Source organism: Thermobia domestica, chromosome 5 (genome assembly GCF_964235325.1).
Source record: "Thermobia domestica chromosome 5, izTheDome1.hap1.1, whole genome shotgun sequence".
Taxonomy (NCBI): domain Eukaryota; kingdom Metazoa; phylum Arthropoda; class Insecta; order Zygentoma; family Lepismatidae; genus Thermobia; species Thermobia domestica.
In genome coordinates, this window is record NC_137458.1 from 235,394,889 (window position 1) to 235,417,908 (window position 23,020).

The 23,020-nt window shown below is 37.4% G+C and overlaps 1 protein-coding gene across 4 annotated transcripts in view; it reads left to right on the forward strand.

Moving 5' to 3' along the window:
• The window catches only part of LOC145686459 (uncharacterized), a 201,606-nt gene that overhangs the window by 106,433 nt on the left and 72,153 nt on the right, over positions 1 to 23,020 (forward strand). For all 4 annotated transcript variants that reach the window (XM_081759778.1, XM_081759781.1, XM_081759779.1 and 1 more), the window contains one exon: positions 6,204 to 6,344. In XM_081759778.1, the coding sequence (XP_081615904.1) occupies positions 6,204 to 6,344 (141 nt within the window). The remainder of the gene's footprint in view (positions 1 to 6,203; positions 6,345 to 23,020) is intronic.

Genomic DNA, 23,020 nt, shown 5'->3' on the forward strand with positions numbered 1-23,020 from the left:
CAAATGAAATTTAGCTATCCATAGTACTTATATTGATCATTTTTCGCAAGATTACTTCCAAGAGTTATTAGTTTTTATAAAAATTTTTCAAACTGTTGAATTTCACAATACACTCCTACGTCACCGACGCCATCTTGGAAGACGAACTTTTATCTCCATAAAGATGTTATTGTTCAAAATAAGAAAAATCAGGTTACCTGGAAGCCAGGCACAATTACTTACAGTCTTAAGGAGCCCGATAACAGCCCACTTTCCCTTCTCCAAAAGCCGGGAATCTCGGCCGTTACCAGTCTTCTCATACTGAGGTTATATGTCTGCTTCTATCATGGCGATTTGCAAACATTAATGACCAGCGGGGGTGGATCAGAAAAGGTTAAATAAAAATTTGGTGAGAACTCGGCGGAAAAGTTCGGGGGGTGTAAGACCTGTAATTGATCTCAGATTACTAAACTCAAAAGTAATTAGCCCAAAAATTCAAGTAGAGCCCATTAACGAGATTTTATCGCGAATTTCAGGAGCGAAAGTCTTCAGCTCCATGGATGCTACCATGGGATACTATGGGGTGAAGTTACATCCAGATTCGTTTAAGTACACTAGCTTCATTTATCTTGGTAGACAATATGTACTATGTGTTTTGCCTATGGGACTTAAATCGAGCCCTAGCATTTTTCAAGAAGTTATGAATTCTTATTTCGGGTTGGACACTCGACAATTTGTAGTGGTCTATCTGGACGATTTATTATGTTATAGCTCGGATTTAACGGAACATTTCTATCATTTGGAACAGATATTCAAAATTTTGGAATTTGGTAATTTCGCTCTAAATTTTAAAAAATGTCAATTCGTGCAATCCGAAATTTTATTCTTAGGTCATGTTGTAAATGGGACAGAATTAAAACCCAATCCGAAACAAAATGAAGTCATCAAGTATTTTCCGGTTCCGAAAACTAAAAAGAAATTACGATCCTTCTTAGGAATCCTTTCCTGGAGAAGGAAATTTATCCCGCAATTTGCTGCGTTGACTGCGCCTTTCTTTGATCTCCTGAAAAAGGATAGGAAATATTGTTTAACAGATGAACTATTGGAAAAATTTCAAAAGTTAAGGGTGTTACTAAGTGAACCTCCGGCACTTAGCCAACCAGATTTTTCAAAACCCTTTCATTTGTTCTCGGATGCATCCTTAGAAAATTTGGCCGGTTATCTTGCACAATATGATGAGAATGGAGAGTTACTAGTCATTGAATATGCTAGTCGGAAGTTAAAATTGTGTGAAGTATGTTATTCTATTTTTCAATTAGAGTTATTAGCAGTCTTATTCTTATGTGAACATTTTTCTTATTATATACTAGGTCGGAAAGTTACGGTGCATTGTGATAACAATGCAGTAACGTATGCATTTACATTACAGAATTTGGATCCGAGAACCACAAAAATTTTGTTAAAGCTGCAACGATATGATCTCCAATTCGAACACATTAAGGGAGTGGATAATAGTATAGCCGACATTTTAAGTAGAAATACTCCTGAACTCCCTGCTGAATCGGAAGAATATCAAATAAACTTTGTAAATTATGATGTAAATACGTGGTTTGACATAACAGAACTTGAACAAATGCAGACATTAGATAACTATTGTCGTGATCTAAAGAATAAAATAGATGCCGGAATGAACAAAAATCACATTCAAATCGTAAATAACTTGATGTATATTCAAAATGTTAAATCGAAACGTTGGCTGCTAATAATTCCTGAGTTGTTAATTGAAAGAATAATAAGATGCATTCATGAAACGGGACATTTTGGGGTAAACAAATGCGTAAAGTTAGCACGAGAGTTATTTTTTTGGAAATGTCAAAAACAAACCTTTAGGAAATTCATTAATAATTGCGAAATATGTGCTCGAACAAAATTTTCTAACAGATGCATTGCTCGCGAGGAATTACATATCAGCGCAGATAAACCCCATCACAAGATATGTGTTGATTTGGTGGGAAAATTACCATGCAGTTATGGCTACTACTATGTTCTTTCAATAGTTGATGTGTATACTCGCTTCATCTGTTACTTACCTTTAAGAACAGCAACTGCTGCTGAAATTATTCGAACTCTAGAAAGAGAATATTTTTATTTGTGTCCATATCCGAATTATATTGTGTCTGATCAGGGCCCACAGTTCGTTTCTCAGAGGTGGAAAACCTTTTGTAATGAGCATCAAATACGTCATATCTTGATTTCTCCATACAACCCAGGGGCTAACGGGATCCTGGAACGTTCGCATCGCGAATTGAACCGAATAGTAAGATTGTTGTGCAGCAATAATCATTCAAAATGGAAAACGGTGTTGAAGACTGCACAAGACTTACTTAATTATTCATATAATAGTGCCATTGATTGTACGCCTGCTGAATTATTTATTTCTTTTTCGGCTGTTGACAGATTTAGGGAAAAATTTCCTTGGCCTCCGGAATTGCAGAATATGGAGAATTCAAGACGTCATATTCAGGTTGAACCAAGATTGTTTTCGAAAAGAAAAAGAAAATTACAAAATAACGTGGTAGAAATTAAAGAAGGAAATTTAGTAATGGTTCGAACACATTTTCTATCTGATGCGTTCAAAAGAATTACTCACAAGTACATGCCTGTTTATACCGGGCCTTATGTTGCTACAAAAGTGCATCATAACTCTGTTTCGTTAAAAGATTTAAAGGGGAGAGAAGTACCTACACAAAATTTACAAAATGTGAAACTTTTCAATTGTTCTAATGAAAAACGGGAGGAGCTGTTAAAAGATTATAAATAGTTATATATATAAAAAAAAATGTTGAAATTTTTTTTTACAGGCCACTGGGAAAAATGTAACGTACCGGTTTACCGGTAGCGATTACATTATATTAATACCGGTATGCATATATTGAAACTCGTTACATGTTTGATGGCTCCCGTATTGTGCATTAGTGCCATTTTATTTTATTATTGTTATGTTCGTGTGTTTGTGTTAATTACATAGGTTAGTTGTTGTTAGGTCGGTTGTTTGGCACACCTTGGCAAACCTTTGCTTTCTCTGATATTTCGTAATTATATAGATTTAGGCTATTATTCTATATCTGAGCACACGTTTGACTTGTAAAACCTATATTGTTAGGCGGAATATAATTATGTATAAATAAATTAACCGGTGTCACAATGTGCATTGTGCTGAGGAAGAACTGCATTACGGTAATACAAATATAATTACGATAATAATAACGAAACATTACCAATGCACTTCAAAATCATATTAAATAGTTGAATAGAAAAAAAGGGGGATTTGTATTACACATTTTATTAATTTGAAAAATGTATTAGTATTACTCACCGAGATTTAAATCTAAAATTGTTATTTTAAACTTGAGAGCATTAGGCCTAGCGTTAGGCCTAATAATAATGACAATTCAGTGAAGCTTTAGTGAAGTTTTCTGCTGGGTACTACCAAACTCAATTGATTAATAATATTAGAAGTATTAGGATTATATTTATAAACAGTAAAATCACTAAATTTGGAAGAAAGCAAACATAATTCTAATGATAGTTGTTGATATACTGATTTTTCTAAATTAATGCAATTAACTATAGTGTGAATTAATAAATATACATAAAATAGGCAATGCACGAGTAGTTAGGTATAGAAGAAGAAGAAGAAGAAAGTAACACACCAGCAGGAAAAGGGGGTGAGAGAACTCGATGTCGAAAATTTAGTATATTACGAAATTATTGGATTTGTGCCATCAACCTATATACAAAAAGTGATCTGGGAATAACCTTAATAATCTCTTTCGGTTGCCGAGTTCTCACCAAATTTTTATTTAACCTTTTCTGATCCACCCCCGCTGGTCATTAATGTTTGCAAATCGCCATGATAGAAGCAGACATATAACCTCAGTATGAGAAGACTGGTAACGGCCGAGATTCCCGGCTTTTGGAGAAGGGAAAGTGGGCTGTTATCGGGCTCCTTAAGACTGTAAGTAATTGTACCTGGCTTCCAGGTAACCTGATTTTTCTTATTTTGAACAATAACATCTTTATGGAGATAAAAGTTCGTCTTCCAAGATGGCGTCGGTGACGTAGGAGTGTATTGTGAAATTCAACAGTTTGAAAAATTTTTATAAAAACTAATAACTCTTGGAAGTAATCTTGCGAAAAATGATCAATATAAGTACTATGGATAGCTAAATTTCATTTGCGTTACGCATCTCGCTTATCTGCCATACATGTCTCCACGTTACTATTAATCTTTACAGTCAATTCAAAATTTTGCATGATAGAATGAATCTTAGGTCGGAATGCATTTAAATATAAGCGAATTTATCCTTATTGCGTATTCGGTACATGTTCTTAGTTACTGTAAACTCACGGTATGATTAGCTTAGCTTCGGAATATTTTATGAAGGTTGACTTCACCTTGTGGCTCTTAGATTTATATGACTGACAAACTAATGAATTGATCCACCACATTAGTATGAATTCTCTTGCATGTTGTAAAAAAAAAGAAAAAGTAGATACATAAAACAATAACGTTCCATATTAGTATTGAGAATATCCTGTCACGTACTTACGTTTCTTATCATCAATCATACCATCTGTACATAATTCGCTGTCCATTATTTTTTTTTTCTTTCGTTTCCTTTCTTTTCTTTGTAGTGCATAAATAAAATATTTAATGTGTTGTCCGAGGGCGGGCTAAATGCTTAAGCCATATCTGATATATGCTACAGTTTTAGAACTCAGTTGGAGTTATACAGTAGCAACACAGATTGGAGGACATTGTAGAATATGAGTGACAGTTAGATAATTATGTCTTCAGAAATGGAACGTTCAGTTTTTTTTTCATAGATAATTAAAAAGGGGATGGATCAGTATTTGGTAGATTTTTTTTTTCTTGTCTGTAAAACCAGTCATGATACGAATTTAGTCGAAGAGCAATTATTGTAAAGTTCCGTAGTTGGCTACTTAAGATCAATCCTTGTCTGATATATTGTAACTAATGTACCGATTCGCTGAAACTGTCTTGTGATTATCAAATATATCAATTGAAGTATGGATATGCAACTTTACGAAATTGTTATGAGATACAATTGTTTTAAGTTATTAATCAAACTAGATTTTTTTTTTTCAAACTTGTCTCCGTTTTGTAATGATAAACCGACCTAAGATAATAAAATTGTTATCCTAACTTGAGCTTATGATTTCGAATAAACTAATTTGTTAAATAGTAATATGAATAGTGATACATATAGAGGTTATAATAATACGGAATCTTACTGCTGGTTTACTGCTTAAGCAAGAACCTAAATGTCATGTTCTAGAACCGAGTCAGTTGTGCGTTATTTCGTTGGAACAAAGCAGTATTACATAACTTAGTTTTTTTTTTCTTTCTTTATTACCTATTCAAAATTTGTAAATTATCATAGTGTATAATATTTAGAAATACTCATCACTCTGTTTTAGTGGATTTTAAGAATCTTTAACGAAGTGGTAACCCAATTCAGGAATTTTGATTTATTTTCGAGATTTTCTCATCCCGGGAAAAGAGAGCGTTTTACAAATGTATTTGAAATATCGACGAAAAAAAAAAAAATACATATTGGAAGAAATATTATTCAGGTTAGTAAGATAATTAATATTACAATGTGTTCCAATACGTTATATTAACAATTATGTTCTTGCGTATGAATCGTTATTTGAAACGTTTGCTGATTAAATTTCGATTAAAAGAAAAAGAGTATAGATGTTTCATGTTTTCTAAACATCTATTTGGAAAAAAAGACTTAAAATAGGGTGTATTTTAGGCATTTATTTTAGAGCCACAATAAACAATTGTAACGGCAAACAATTTGGTAGGAAGAATTTGATGTGATGAAGCGGCTCAATTGAACAAATTTTGATTGGAACTCCCTAGAAAGAATCTCCCTCGTGTATTATTTTAATATGTACAGCGTTCCATGTATGGGTTTTTGAGTCATTTATTCAAATGTATTTTATTTTAGTTTATTATTATATTATACCAAAATACAAACAGATTTTCTTATATTTTGAATTCTTTAATGTTCTTTACACACTTCAGTATTGGTCGAATTATATTACTTAATTAATTAATGTCTTGAGTTTAACCGAACTTGTTTTCTTTAGTATAGTTATCTATTAGCACATATTCCTTTCCTTTGCAGCCTCGAGTTCGCACTTCTTACAGCTTCAGCTAAAGGAGCCGTTTCTTGTGTAAAAGCTTTATTAGAGAAAGGAGCAGATCTCTATTGCATATGTGAGGGTGAAATGCCGATACACAAAGCAGTAGCAAAGGGTCAACCAGCGTAAGTATCATTAACTTATTAAACTATAACTATAATCCTGCAGTGTGTGGGAGGGCACATAAGTGTGTAAACCTTGCACGAAAGGAAATGAATATAGTTCTATAGTAAAGTAGTTCGTTGATAGAAATAAATTATTTGTATTTGGAAGCTTTAATTCCTGATGATACAGATAACATATTTTACTATCGTGAAGAAAAATAATTAATGCAGGTACAGTGTTACTGTCAAAAAAATTAAATCAAATAATAAATGAATTTATAAATTCCAAATTTGATAATGGTTAATAGATCTGACCTAGGGAGCAAGGTGTAAACCAACATAATCAACTCACTTTTTTTTCTATCAGATGAAGTAAAGTTATGTTTCCGTCAATAATTCTTCTAGTCGTCAGTTTTTACTGATGTTATTTTGCAGTAAGTTTTCAACGCGCTGTATATTTAAAAAATACGACAGTATCTTTTGTAATAATGATAGAAAGTAATTATAATAACATGCCTTATAGAACGATAGCATATAGAGAACGAAAATATTTTTGGTCCTTAATAATTTGTGCACTAGGAATCCAATTGGAATGAAAGTGAATCAATTACTTCATATTTAAAAGGCAATGATATTTCTCGGGAACACCCGATATAGAATATTCAAATAGACATAAAGACTCGTAACCTCAACTATATATAAACATCAGTTCCACATACGGTTTCAAATTTAGCTGATGAAGTTTTGCTGCTAGACTGACTTCATATTTATAGAGATGTCATTGTGATAAATCCTAAAAATTTAAAATATAAAAGCTGATTTTTGGGTGATTTGTATGCTCGTTTTCACTCTTTTTAACCTTGTTGGATAATTGTCGACGTTCACTTTTCTTGAACATTGGTTTCTTTAAACTCAAAGATATTCACTTTGCGCGTCCAAATTCTTGATTGTTGGGATTGAAGCTTAGCGTTGCTTTCAGCATCAAGGCTATAATGAGTCGTGTACCTACAGCTTAACGTGGGACGAACCACATGAGCTTCCACAGAGAAGTGAATTCGGGTCTCCCCCTTACTCACATAATTGTAAATTTTCAGTCCTCAGAAGAAACCACTCTTAAACAACAAAACACAACACTATTTTTAGCTCCAATAAATCACTTGGAGTATTCGTGAAATTCCAAGTCTCACAAGCTTTCTTTTTCTTATGTTTTTGGTTAAATAATTCGTGGATTGCGCCAATAATCTAAAAAGTGCACACCCACGTGTATATATGGTTAGGAAGATACGGCTTTCATTCTCGGTGAGATGTCATGTGGTTCAGATTCCACTTTGTCTTTAGTTTCGAATTTCATCAATTTTGAATAGAAGACCACACTGAAGAATAGTCCGATGCGCCGTTAGTTAAATAATAATAATAATAATAACTACCGTTCCCCTTTATGTAATAACAAGAAGAAAATATTCTTAGAACTCCTATGGAGTGGGTGAAGCTATTTTAAATTCAACGTGTGGTTTACAGTCTTATTCTACGCAAAGAATTGGATGCAAAAACTATAAAGAACACTGATTTATTATTATTATTATTATTATTATTATTATTTAGAACAGGAAGTAATATACTATTGTATTTCGAAAATTTGAGTCCAGATAAGCTTTTTAGATTTTAGGTACAGCATCAAAATAGTAAGGTTTTTACATCCACAAACTATTTAACTAAAGACGTAGAAAGGAGGAAACGATTCTGACACGGAATTTTATTCATCCATGAAATGATATATTGGAATTAAAATTTAAATTATGTTTTGCTGTTAACGAGATTTAAGTGTTTTTTTTCTAAGGACTGAAAGTTTACCATTGTGTAAGTTCATGAATCAATGTAAATGACAAATGGGCATCGAAACAAGTACAGTAGACCTAGACTTACCTTTCGTACTTCGGAGATACCCTATTCTTAATGGATAATTTCAATCCATGCTGTGATCTTGATCACTATCACGTCTGTCTGTGTCACTGGATAACTAGTCACTTCCACATCAGTTTATATGATTTAGTGTTTACTTAATAATTTTTACGTTATAACTCGTAACATAAACGTGATGGGAATACTGTTTTCTAAAAACAAGTGTATAACTTCTTGCATATATTTATCAATCACTTGGTTTATAATTTTGTTTAATTAATTACTGTCCTCTTTACGGACTTAAAAAAAATCGGCTATCCGTACATTAAATCCTAGTGAACTTTATATTTTGATTTAAACTACCAACTAAAGATTCAGTATTAACTTTTTAAAAAAAATAAAATAAATCATAGTCCGATTATTGTCAACATTGTTCAAGGTTTGGATTTTTAAACATTGACTCAACGCGGAGTTCGACAGTCGTTTCCCTGGCCAGTTCAGATATCCGGAATAAAACCGTATATAAAACATTATTTAGAGGAAACTATTTGACAAGAAGCATATTGTACATAATATTTATATATTTAATATTGGTTGTATTCTGTACGTAAACACAAGTGTTGTTCACTCGTTACAATAAAAACTTGCTAGTGAAAAATTCTTAAGTAGTTCAAATCAAAATATCAAGTTCAATAGAATTTAATGTAGGGTTATTAAAAAATTTCGTGATCGCCAAAGAAGTGCAAAAAGTGATACACTGATTATAGCTTTCAGAAGATTCTTGTGTTCTCACATTTATTTCACTGGTCCCAACTTCAAAATAATCAGTTAAATATTAATGGCCGTGTGCAGTAACGAAGTTCAACTGTAGAACAAGAGTCATAGCTAAGTTCAGTGAAAGCGTGTGTTCCACAAACAACTTTCAATGTTAAGTCTCGCTCAAATGGTGAATGGATTAAATTTAACCTTGAACGGTCGATTTTCGGGATTTAACTTGGTTGATTTGGGTTGGCCTATAGTAGCTGTGGAGTTTGTGTACAATGTCGGACAATGATATTAGACGATTTAGAAGATATTCGCCCAGAGCTAGTATAAAAGGTCGCTGCGATGATTTGGTGACATTTGGCTGGTTCCAGTGAATAACGGCTAAGTCGACTTTTTTTCGAAAATTGAGATTTTACAGGTATAAGCTTCTTTTGGTTAGTTACATTGAGTAGAAGCGGCTAAGGCGAATTCATAGAATTGAGGAAGTTACAGCATTTTGCATAACCAGTTATATGAAAATTAACTAGGTAACTGCTGTAAACTTTACCTTTAAACTGCTCTCCTGTAAAATTTACTTTTCCCGACCTAGCCGGTTATTCACTGGAACCAGCCATTTAAGAGTCTAAATATTTAAGGAAAAGATTCAGTTTAAGTAAGAGAGTAGCTTTAATGTTGGAAGAATCGAAGAACAGTTAAGTATCTTCATCAGAAGACACCGTGGTGTTTCAGCTTTACATAATTTATGTAATGCACAGAGTTTTATTGTACAGAAACGTTTCATTGTATGGTTAGTAAGATAGCAGGTATTGATCGATTCATTGTCTTCATAAAACTGCCTGTCTGGTAGGTGATTATATCAAATTCCCAAGAACACAAGAAAAAGAGTTTAACATATTTCGATATTCGTGGTTTCTTAGTGTGCTACTTGCAATAGGTTGTACTTACATAGCGATTGAGTCATCCATAGATCTTGATATAAAATTATTTAGAAATTGGAAAGGATTTTATTTTAATATATCCTACAAACTGAATGATGCAGAACTGCTTATAAGAAATATTGCTGCTCCGTGGTTTGGTTCTGCTAATGAAATCACCATATTCCGAAATTATTCCCTGTGTGCTGCTTTTGAAACTGGTGATATTCCAGTTGGTTTTCTTATGGGTGATAGTGCATAATTCCAGTACAAGAGGAGATTCGCGATTTTGGTGTTATACTACTGTTTATAATGGAGATACAGTTTCCCGAGAATCGGTTATCGTCACGCGCTTTTTGTTAACAATAACAAAAAATGTAGCAAATGTTGGGCACTTGGGAAAAGGTGACACACAGACAGCAGTAGCACGAGCCATCAATGTGCCACAAAGTGTCGTGTCTAGGTTGTGGAAACAGTTTTTCGACACCGAAGACCGTAGGCCCGGTGGAGGACGTCCACGAGTAACAACTTCACAACAGGACCGATACATATCCGTAACAGCGCGTCGGAACTGGACCATGCCTGCAAGACAACTGTCAACTGAGCTTGCAGCTTCTCAGGGGTGAGAGTGTCACGCCAGACTGTGTATCGGAGAATGTGAGCCAATGGTCTGCATACCCGACGACTAGCAACATGCGTTCCACTGACTCAGGCACACAAAAAAAACCCGTTTACTGTGGTGTCGAGAACATTACCAGTGGACTCCCAACAAATTGGGCCGCGATTCCCATCGCACTCTGATCTGGCGCGAACAGGGAAATACCTTACAATCCAAGAACATTGTGGAAAGAAATCGGTATGGTGGTACTGACGTGCGCATCTTCGATGCTGGGTCCGTCATGGCCAGAGGTACAGAGACGAGGTTTCGCATGCCGATGTGCGACTTTCCAGGCGCGCAGTTGGCCTAGAGTTTTTGTTCATGGATTACAATGTCCGTCCCCATCAAGCCAAACTGGTGGAAGAATACCTAGAGACGGAAGACATCCAATCTATCATGTGGCCAACGCAATCTCGTGATCTAAAACCGATTGAACATGCTTGGGACGTAGTAGGAAGACGTGTTACAACCCGCCAGCCGCCTCCCAGGACACACCAGGAGCTCTGTACTTCTCTTCGTGAGGAGTGGAATCAGCTACCTCAAGAGCGCTTCAACAACTTGAACTTAAGCATGGAACGTCGTTACCAGACATGTATGGCTGTTCGGGGCGACCATAGCCCATATCAACCTGTTTTTGATGCTGCCACTGCGCCTCATAGTGTTTTTGTGGTATATGTATTTTGGTACCAAGTTTTGAGTTTGTGTTGTGTATCCCCTTCTACCATGTTTTCTTTCAAATTTGGCTTGTTTCGTGTAGTGTGGCCTTCACTGTGGTCTGTTGGTATAATGGTTCCATTTGGTGTGACTTCTTTACGTTCTTCGTGCGCTATGTACTCGAACAGTCATTATGCTTAATTTTTGAACACTCGTATATATATATATATATATATATATATATATATATATACAGTGGACTCTTTTTAATTCGAAGTCCAAGGGGACACGAAAAAATTCGAATTATCCAAAATTCGAATTATCCAACAACATTCATTTTCACATTTATAACAACAAACAAACCAAAGTACTGTGCATCAAAAACATTCATATAGTGTAGACTTTACATTTAAAGCAGCTTATTATTTGCGTGATCGAATACCACAAACTAACAAACGATATTAACTCCACATAATTCAAACTACGTGTACAATGGAAAATATAGTATTTACGTACAACACTACAACATACATTGAATAGCCCAAACAATTAAACACCAGTAACAATTTGAATATTCTGTTCTCACTTTTAAGAAGTCGTAAACCTCATTTGCTTAAATTTGATTGTTTTTGTACGGCCAATAAATCTTGAAGTTCATGTATTGCATGGAATACGATATTAATAACATTTGGTTGACTTTATCAATAATTCATCTTAAATTTTCAACCAATTCTGAAACAAGATGAGATTGGCACAAGATCTCTTTCTTTACTTCTTCCCCAACTCACCTTCATCTTTATCATTACATAGATTTTCTATTTATCTTTTTTATTACTCTTCCCTATGGCTGCATCTGGATAACTGAAAACACGTTAAAACTGTATTTCTCTGTTTACATCTGTCCAACATTAAAAATTTTCAGTTGTATTTACTTCGAATTATCCAAAACATAGGTTCAAAAGTTCGATTTATCCACGATTTTTTACTATTGTTTTCAATACAGTTTTCAAGGGGAATGGACTTCTGTTCGAATTATCCAATATTTCGAATTATCCAAGTGCGAATTAACGAGACTCCACTGTATATATATATATATATATATATATATATATAGAGAGAGAGAGAGAGAGAGGATGGATAACAATATGGAAGAACCTGAAATATTGCACATTACCTTTATTAACAGCGAGTAGGACCAGCTTTGGCACGCAGAACGGCGTGCAGTCGATGGGAATGGAGAAATACAGGTCGCATATGGTTGTCAAAGGAGTGTTGTGCCATTCTTCTGTCAAAGCAGCTGCAAGTTGTAGAGACGACGGTGGTGGGTAGCAGGCTCGCTCCTTGATCTCTAAAACTGACCACAGCGGTGGTCTCAATGATATTGAGGTCTGGCAATTATGGGGCCCATGACAGGTGTGACACTTCATCTTCGGGCTCATCAAACCAGTCCTGGGTAATGTGAGCTATATAAACAGGAGTTCTGTCATTTTGAAACAAGGCATTACCATCTGGGAACAAAGTTTACACCATGGGATGCTGTTAGTCAGACAGAATGGATACGTACTCCTTGGCAGTGACATGTCCATGCAGGGTTGTGATGGATCCGGCAGAATACCAGAATATGAGTGCCCAAATTATCATTGAACCACCACCATGCTTCACTCTTGGTAACAGACATTCAGTATCGTAGGCTTGTGCTGGCGTTCTCCACACGTAAACTCAACCAGCAGTTGGAAATAATGTAAAGGAAGACTCGTCGGAACAGATGACAGTATTCTACTGTTCCATTATCCAGTTTTCTGAGCGTTGTACCACTGTCTTCGTATAGCAGCATGGTCAACAGTCATGAGTGATTTGGGAATTGCTGATCTGCCATAAACATCCTCCTTGTGGAGTTCTCTTCTGACTGTTTTGGCTCTAACAGGTTTTGTAAGCATTGTATTCAGTTCAGCTGTGACTTTTTGGCGCCGTGGTGATCTTCTGCTTGGTCAGAATCCTACTCAAAGTGCGTCTGTCTGTCACACAACATACTTGCGTCCAGGCTGGTGCTTCGCTGATGCGGTTTTCCCGGAACACTCGTAGGTAGTCATGATCTTTGAGACTGTGCCTCTTCATACACCAAACACATCTGTTACTTTCTTTACAGAAGTTCCCACCATACGCGCATCCACAATTTGCCCTCTTTAAAACTTTGTCAGCTCAGACATGATTCACGATAACCTGCGTGGACCAGCCACTGAACTGTAACTGGTCTGTGTTCGATTGGCCAGGTTGTATACCTGACAGGAAGTGTTGGTGACCACAGCGACACCTACCATTCAAATGCAAGTCATGTTTGAAAGGGCTACCTCTTTTATATCAAGTGTTTCCATACTTTCGTCCATCCCATATATATATATATATAATATAATATAAAATATGGGTGGCCCGTTTTAATCTTTCCACTGAAATATCTCGAAAACACTTGAACATAAATGAACCGAACAAAAACTCAAATAGGAAATACCATGGGGCACATCGAATAATGTTGTTTTCCCCAGGGCTGCACAAAGCATTGAACAAAACCAACGTTTGTACACATTGTTCTAACAACTGATTTTTCGGCTAATTTGTTTCGCATTTCAGTTGATTCACTTTGGCATCTAATCATTGGCTAAATTAAAATGGAGGGTACCATTTAACATGAATTTTACCTTACTTTTTTCTTATTACTGAGACATCTCTCTCTTATAAAAATAATTTTCTTGCATAGATTCAATTTGCAAAAACTAAGGTTCTCATATGCAATTTCACCGTTCACTCCCGCTTCACCCACTTAACGGAAGGAGGTTGGAGCGACAATTTTCTAGGAATTAGATTTCCTTCTTTGCGTTATGGCATTTTTACTCTAATCATCTTTCCGTCTGTTGCAACATTCTCGAGCTGTGGAATGATAAATACCCTCTGTGATTTCCTATTCGAATTTTTGTTTCTTCATTTATCTTTAACCATTTTCATTCTATGAGCACTGGATGTTTTATCTGATACAGGTACCGTGTATTGGTGGTCATTTTGGAAACGGTTACCCATATGAACAATCTTTTGCCACAGCGCTCTTTAGTTTTTAAAGGTCTCTCGAATGAGGTACTCGACCCATATTTCCATTTAAAAACTTAAAGTTGGGCCCTGGGCGCCCATGAAGGGCAGCCCTGTGGGGCACCCTTACAGTACAATTTGATGTGCCCCATGGCATTTCCTATTTGAGCTTTTGTTCGGTTAATTTATGTTCAACCGTTTTCATATTAGTGGTACTGGACGTTTTATCTAATACAGGCACCATGTCTTGGCGGCTATTTTGAATATGGTGACCGATATGAAAAATCTTTTGCCACAACGCATTTTAGTTTGTAAAGATCTATCGAATAAGGTATCAGTCGACCCATGTTGCTATTTAAAATTTTGAAGTTGGGCCCTGGGCCCTCATGAAGGGTGGCCTTGTGGGGCATGGCGATAGCACCATTCGATGTGCCCCATGGCATTTCCTATTTGAGTTTTTGTTCGGTTCATTTATATTGAACCGTTTTCGAGATATTTTCATGGAAATAATAAAATGGGCCACCCTAGATACATATATCCCATGTGACCTAGGCTAACGATATCATGGAGTTTTACAAAATGTGGCCACTAAAGGATGAAACGGGCTAGAGTTTAAGTAACTCCTCTTGTATCAGCAACTATTTTGAAACCCAAAAGATTTATACCTAGTTATTCAGTTTCAAGTACTTTTCACAAACCTTATTCTTCTCAAATAAAAGAACAGGGATTCTGCTACTTATTTTATAATTAAAACTAGATGTGAAAATCATTATGAAACGTGCAGATTGTTCCTCCTAAATCAAAGTTCTCGTATTTTCAACATTTACCACACTCTATGTGATAAGTATTCTGTATTTTAGAACTTTCTTAATTATAACTGTAACCCGTTAAGCTATTTGATTTCTTTTTTTAAAAAAAATTACTGTCAATGACAGAATATACCGTACTACGCGCTTTACTGAAACTCATTCGATCTGAATGAAACTGGGAATGTAGCTAGCCTTTGATTTGCATAGTAGCATGTAAAATATTTTCCTATGCAAACTCACGGTTCCCGATGAATTTGTCACCAAACTTGGAGTTTAGATTTAGTCAAATTTTACTACAAAAAAAGAAAAAGTAATTATGGAACAGACATGTTAAGTGGTAAGTAAAACGCATTGTGTACTTCTAACAAAAATTTACTAAAATCAATGAATTGCGAATTTTTACTGCAATCGGAAACTAACTACCAGTAATTCAAATAATAATGACAACTGGAAGGCTAAAAGAAACAATTTGTGCACTGCACCCAAACTATTGCTTGGGCCACACAGTTGTTGAAAGAATAGCGATATGGAATAGATTATGTGCACCTTCCAACTAGAGTTTCACACGTAGTCCAATGTTCGCGTCTGTGCAAGCCACAAAATAGCCAATTTATGGTTAATATTCGAAGTTAAAACTTTGTTAGATAAGTTATTTCCTGTATTTGAAATATGTTAAATAACTTCAACGCATTATTAATGCGGCGAGAAGGATACCAAAGGGAACATTGAAACCCTTTTTCCACCTACCCCACACGTATATGGATAGGGAGGCACATTTTGTAAATCTGTATATTATAGTCTCAAAGCCTTGTGTATAATAATTATAGCATTTTTGTTTGAAATAAGTATAAGAATACAAGGCATTTTAACGAAAGTTAGGTGACTAGGATTTTTTCCAACATGACACTTCTAAAATTAGGTAATTCTAGTGTGTTGATCATCCAACAAACATAGGCCCAGTATTTTTTTTTAAATGTTATTATTTAATATAACTTTCGAATGTGAACGAAATTGAATGATTTCCACATATATTATCGTTCATCTATAAGAGAGATAAAAATCTTTCATTTCTGTACAATCATTCTAAATTGTAAATATAGTACCTGTAATAGTACGCTAGCAAAATCAATTAAGTTAATCAATTTTCATGTGATAAGGAAATAGTTGAGCTTCAAACTTTAAATAATTAAGCCTTCAGTTAATGAGTATACGTATTTTTTCATACAAGAACAAAGTTTTATTTTGTTTAAATATATTTGCTTGTATGTTCCTTCAAAGAGAGATATGGGCTGAAAGTTAATTCTGTTCCTGGTAGCAATAAGCGTGGATATACAACTGTATATAAGAAGAGAGCAGGGTGTTGTACAAAATTTGTTTCTCAGATTTAGTTTTGAGCTCCTCCTTGGCTAAGCGGTTAGCGTACGCGCCTTTGGCGTGGGAGATCCGGGTTCGATTCCCGGCGGGAGTTCATGTGGTTCGGATTCCACGTTAATCAGTAGGTCCACGTCTCATATAGCCTCGCTGCTGAAAGGGACGTTAAACTCAAAATCAACTCAACTCAGATTTAGTTTTAAACGACTGTGTAACAAAGAACTACGAAGAAATAAAAAATAGTATTTTCATTTTTTCATTCTTTTCCTGGCCTTAGAAACAAATGTAAAAAAAAAAAAAAACTTTTCTTCTGGAATTTTCCTTGTTTATTACTCTTTACAACACTAGTAGGAACATTCTTCTATGAAATCCTCTATACTAAGTTACACCACATAAGAACCATTTTTCAAACAGTCGACATTTATTTATGTATAAAGACACGTGACTTAGCGGCAGAGCGCTCACCTCTTTTGATATACACTGTGATGAATTTTTTGATGGTCAACATCATGTCCGTGAGTTTTGTCAGTGTTCTTCTGTTTCCTGTTTTCCTTCTACCAATTGTTTCATAATCATCCCTATCCTTTAATGTAAAGGGCTTAATTGTTGAACATAAAACTAGAAATTTCACTTACGAATATATACGTATATATGTACAGGGTGATTAATAAAACGGGAGATTTTGAAAACGAAGTAATTTCATGAAAACAAATGTTTAAAAATAAATTGTGTATCTCATTTAATAGTAAAGATAATGCCATTTTAGAATACATACAGTACGATTTATTTTTTTGAAGATAACATCTTGCCGGTGAACTCCTTCTCTACGCAAACATTCCTGAAGTTTCTTCGTTACATTGTTCGTGATTTGATATAACATCTTAACTGGAGTTTCGGCAATTGCTTCTCGGATTTTGGCTTTCAATTCTTCCATTGTATAGCAGGTCGTCTAAGGAACACTTTGCTTTTAAGATGACCCCGCCAAAAGAAATCACAAGCTTACAAATCAGGGGATCTGGGAGGCCATTCAATATCACAATTTTTCGAAATTACACGTTCCTCAAACAATTAGCGTACAGCAGCCATCAATATTCGTGCTGTGTGGGACATTGATCCATCTTGTTGCAACCAGGGTGTGTCAATAATGTGTGGATATCTCTGTAGTTGTTGTACAACAAAGGTTTCAAGCATGACGACGTAACGATTCGATGTGACTGTAATCGCATGGCTATTCTCATTATAAAAAAATAAGGATCCATTACACCGTATGATGACATAGCACACCACACAGTAACTTTGTTGCTGTACAGTGAACGCTGGTGTAGTTCCAAATGATTGTCTTGTGCACAATATCTAAAATTTTGATCGCGCTTTCATCGCGAAAGCATGTTGCGCACCACTCCAGGCATTAGTGATAACTGAATGGCAGTGTCTTGTTGACAGGCTGGCGTACGTTATTCAGTGTTACCAAACGCCATCTGTTGCCAACACAATTTTCAAAGTTTTTTGTTTCTTTGAATCACCCTTTATATATATATATATATATATACAGTGACGGATCCAGGATATGATCAAGGGGGGCTAAACCATAGTTTTCCCTTTATCCAGTGTAAAGCAAGATTAAAGCCCATTTTATCCACTGTATATCTGAGCGTCAGGGGGGCTATAGCCCCTACAGCTCCCCTTGAATCGGTCACTGTATATATATATATATATAATACAGGGTGTCTCAAAAGTCCCCTGACATAGTATAACTGTGTTATTATCAGAGTTACAGCAAAATGTAAGAGGAAGAAAATCTCCAAATATGATATTTTCAATCAAAAGTGAAGGATTTTTTTTTTTTCAATCGGACGAGCCGTTTGGGCTGTACACTCTTTATGCACCCAATGTTAAATAAAATGCAAGGTTGCCATTTACCTGGACCCACAACATAAGTAAATGAAGTTGCTGTTTGAAGTGGGGGCTGGCTATCGACATGATTGCGTAAAAGATAGTAATTCCATTCACTTACGTTGCGGGTCTATGTAAATGGCAACGTTACATTTTAATTTAGCATTGGGTGTATAAAGAGTGTACAGCCCAAACGGCTCGTCCGATTTATAAACTTTCTTCACTTTAAATTGGAAACATCATTTTTGGAGACGTTTTCCCCTCTTACATGTTATTGTAACTCTGATAATAACAGAATTACTCTATGTCAGGGGACTTTTGAGACACTCTGTATATATATGTCTGTTTGTGTAACGTCATAGTCTTTAAACTGCATCTTCTGTAACATTTTATTTTATTTTATTTTTTATTTTATTTTATTTATTTATTTATTTTTTTTTTTTTTGTTTACTTGATACTATAATGAACTTAATGTTTAGGCTCTCCCACTGGGAATCGAACCTGGGACTCACTGATGGATTCCGAGTGGGCTGTTATTGGTCCTCGTGGGAAGGTTCGCCTTAAACGTTGACATCTTCCAGTATGGCGCTTCTTCAGTGGAAACTGAATGGTTTCTGTAGTCACCGTGAGGAATTGACTCAACTAATATTTTACCACTCGTCGGTTCTCAACGGTTTGCAGGAAATGCATTTTAAACCTACCCAGTCTTTCCTTCTTTCTGGGTACACTATGCATCGGTGTGATAAGCTTGATGGTGACCACGCTGCTGGCGGCGTGGCAGTCTGTATCTCCGATTTTTTCATTCTCGGGAGATTCACATTGTCTCCCGCCTGCAAGCAGTTGCGGTGCGAGTATACTTCCCTCGCCCGCTTACAATTTGTTCATTATATGTTCCTCAGTCAGAAGCCTTTACAACCGCCGATCTGCTTCAGCTCTTCCATCAGCTCGAGCCGCCAGTCTTGCTTGTAGGAGACCTTAATGCCTATCATCGTTTGTGGGGTTCTGTCCGTACTGACGGTCGTGGCCGTCAGGTAATGGAATTTCTTGAGGAGAGTGGCTTGCTCATCCTAAACGATGGCAGTCGTACTCATTTCTCCTCTGCTTATGGCACATATTTCTGTATCGACCTCTCCATGTGCAGTGCTGGTCTCTTGACCTTATTGACATGGAGAGTCAATCCTGATCTTTGTGGCAGTGATCATTTTCCCTTGTTTCTTGATGGTCTCCCTGTTACTTCTCCTTTACCTCTCCGCCGCTTCAATCTTAAGCGTGCTGACTGGCTGGCATAACTTTCGTGAGTTCAGTGAGTTTCATTGTCGTAATGATCTCCCTGTAGGTGCTGTTGCAGAGGCTTTTGAGCAGGCTGTTCTTGATGCTGCTCATGGTTCCATCCCAGAATGTGGTGGCGGCGTGTTTCCTGGTGATCTGCGGACATTCGTGAGGCTATCCTGGCTCGTCGGCGCGCTCTTGCCACCTTTAATCCTCATCCGACTGATGAAAATCTGCAGCGTTTCCGTATTCTACGTGCTCGAGCTAGATGTCTTATCAAGCTTTCAAAGCGCCAAAGCTGGAAGAATTACATTTCGTCCATCAATAGTCGCACAGCGATGTCCACTGTGTAGCGTCGGGTCCGCTCTCTTACTGGCAATACTCCTACTGTTGATGTTCCTGCTTTATCTGTCAATGGTGTCCTAGTTACTCACCCTTCGGAGATAGCTAACACTTTGGGCCAGTATTTTGCATCTATCTCTGAGTCTGAACATTATCCTTCAGCATTCGTTCCCATTAGGGGCCGGTTAGAGCGGAACCCGTTAAACTTCCGTACCGCAAACAGCGAAGATTACAATGCTCCTTTTACCCAATGTTGAATTCGCTTCTGCTCTTCGTAAATCGTCCAATACTGCTCCAGGGCTTGATCGTATATCCTACGAAATGTTGCGCAACCTCTCCCGCGATACCCAGCTTGCTTTATTGCAACTGTATAATCGCATCTGGGTAGAGGAGTTTTTTCCACCGGCTTGACGTGAAGCTCTCGTTCTTCCTATCTTAAAGCCAGGCAAAGTCGCAACTAGCCCCACGAGCTACAGACCCATTGCTCTCACGAGCAGCGTCTGTAAGCTGTTTGAGCGCATGGTCAACAAGCGCCTGGTTTGGTATTTGGAATCAAATTCACCTTTGAGTAAGTTTCAAAGTGGATTTCGTTGTTTCCGATCCACTACAGACAATCTCGCTTATCTTGAGGTTCAACTTCAAGGTGCCTTTCTCAACGGAGAACATCTTGTAGCTATATTTTTCGACTTAGAGAAGGCGTATGACACTACATGGCGTTACGGAATCCTAAAACAATTATATGACTGGGGTGTTCGTGGGCACGTGGCCCAATTTATCACGAATTGTCTTCACGAGCGACATTAGAGTGCGTGTTTGATCTAGTTTCTCAGAGCGCTTTGTGCAAGAAAATGGTGTCCCACAAGGCAGTGTCCTTAGTGTCACGTTGTTTGCTGTCGCAGTCAACGACGTTCTTTCTCAGATCCAGGCTCCTGTGTCTGGTCTGCTTTATGTTGACGACCTTGTCATCTTCTGTCGCTCCCGCCACCTTCGCGACATTACTCGGCAGCTTCAACTGACTCTCAATCGTCTTGTTCGCTGGTCGAATGAGACAGGATTTCGCATTTCCACCGAGAAATCCCAATGTGTTCATTTCTACAGGCAGCGTACTTGCATTGTTGACCCGGACTTGTATCTTGATGGCACCCGTTTGTCCTTCGTTGACACTGTCCGTTTCTTGGGTCTGGTCTTTGATCGTCGTGAGCACCACATATTCGGAATAATCTTAAGTACTCTTGTCTTCGAGCTCTGAATCTCCTTCGTGTCCTTCCCCACCGCACATGGGGTGCTGATCGTAATGTTCTGCTTCGTTTGTACCGTAGTCTAATTCGGTCCAAGTTAGACTATGGCTGTATTGCCTATGGGTCTGCTCGTGAGTCTCTGTTGTGTCAACTTGATACAGTGCATCACCTGGGTATTCGGATTGCTACTGGCGCCTACCGTACTAGTCCCATTACAAGCGTGTATGTTGAAGCCAATGAACCTTCGTTAGCGTATCGTCGCAGCAGACTACTTCTTAATTATTCTGCGCATGAGCGTTGTATTCCAGACCACCCGTGTAGACCATGTCTCCGTGGTGGTCGGATATACAAGCGCTATGCTGCACATCCTCGCTCTACACGTCCATGGTACATCCGTGCGTGTGAGAGTTTCCTTGGCGACGATTTCGTGTGGCCCTCTCTTTCGTTGGTTCACTTTTGTGCTATTCCACCATGACTGCTTCGTCTACCTCCCCATGATTTACGTTTGTCTATGCATTCGAAACAGCAGACTGGTTCCCAGGTGTACCAGCAGTAGTTTGCCGCACTGTTAGATCAGTACCCCGATTTTAATGTGTTCTTTACGGACGGTTCTATAGATGGGGATTCTGTAGGCTGTGCCTTTATCACTGACGAGGACAGCTCAGAATTTCATTTGCATCGCCTGAAGCTTGCCTTGGACCATGCTCTCACTTTTTCATTACGTCGTGTGCTTGTTTGCACCGATTCTCAGAGCGTGGTTCTGAGTCTACAGAATGCCTTCAGTATGAACTCTCTCGTGCAGAACATTCTTCTGAGATGCCATCAATTGCAGCAACAGGGTTGTGTCGTCGTTGTCTGCTGGGAACCGAGTCATGTCGGCATTCGGGGAAACGAACTTGCTGACACAGCTGGCAAGACCGCAGCCTTGGCCGGATTTGCACTGGAGCATAACTTTCCCTGCTCCGATCTTTGTCGTCATTTTTCCAGCTTAATGCGCTCTCACTGGCAAGCGGATTGGGACCAGGCAATTGGGAATAAACTTCACGCAGTTAAGCCGATCCTAGGAACGTGGCATACATCTGCTTCCTCTTGTCGTCGAGATGAAGTGCTTCTGGCGCGTCTGCGTATCGAACACTCTCATCTGACGCATAGTTATTTGTTGCGCGGATTAGCCTGTCCGTATTGTGAGGAGTGTATAGTCCCCCTGAGTATTCAACACATTCTTGTTGAGGGGGCGCGGTGGCTCAGTGGTAGAGCGTTCACCTCTGGTGCTTGGGGTCCCGGGTTCGATCCCAGCCCCCGCCAAGTGAACTTTGTGGTGGACAAACACCGTGCTCGTGGGTTTTCTCGGGGTTCTCCCGTTTCTTCCCACTTTCTTCATTCCACCATTTCACTCATCTCTCATCATCACCGTCTCCTTTAGCCTAATCAGCATAACCGTGGGATGTCAAATTCAAAGACATTCTTGTTGAATGTCCTGAATACTCAGATCTCAGAGAACGTTACGGACTGCCTTGTCTCCTTACCCGTACTTTGGATGAAGATCGTGAAGTTGTTAGACGGGTACTTCAGTTCGTTTCTGATTGTAGAGTTGTTCACGTTCTCTGAGCTGTTTTAGTCTGTTGTGATTGTTTTATTGCTGCTAAATTTTTATATTATCTATCATCTTTTATCTATTTTTTTCTGTATATTGTTATCGTTATATATTTTAACTTATTTATTCTTTTATCTCTACTTTTGTTTGTTTTCTTTTTTTCTTTTTATTTAGCAGCGCTTTCGTTCATTTGAACTGTATTCATTTTAGTTTGTT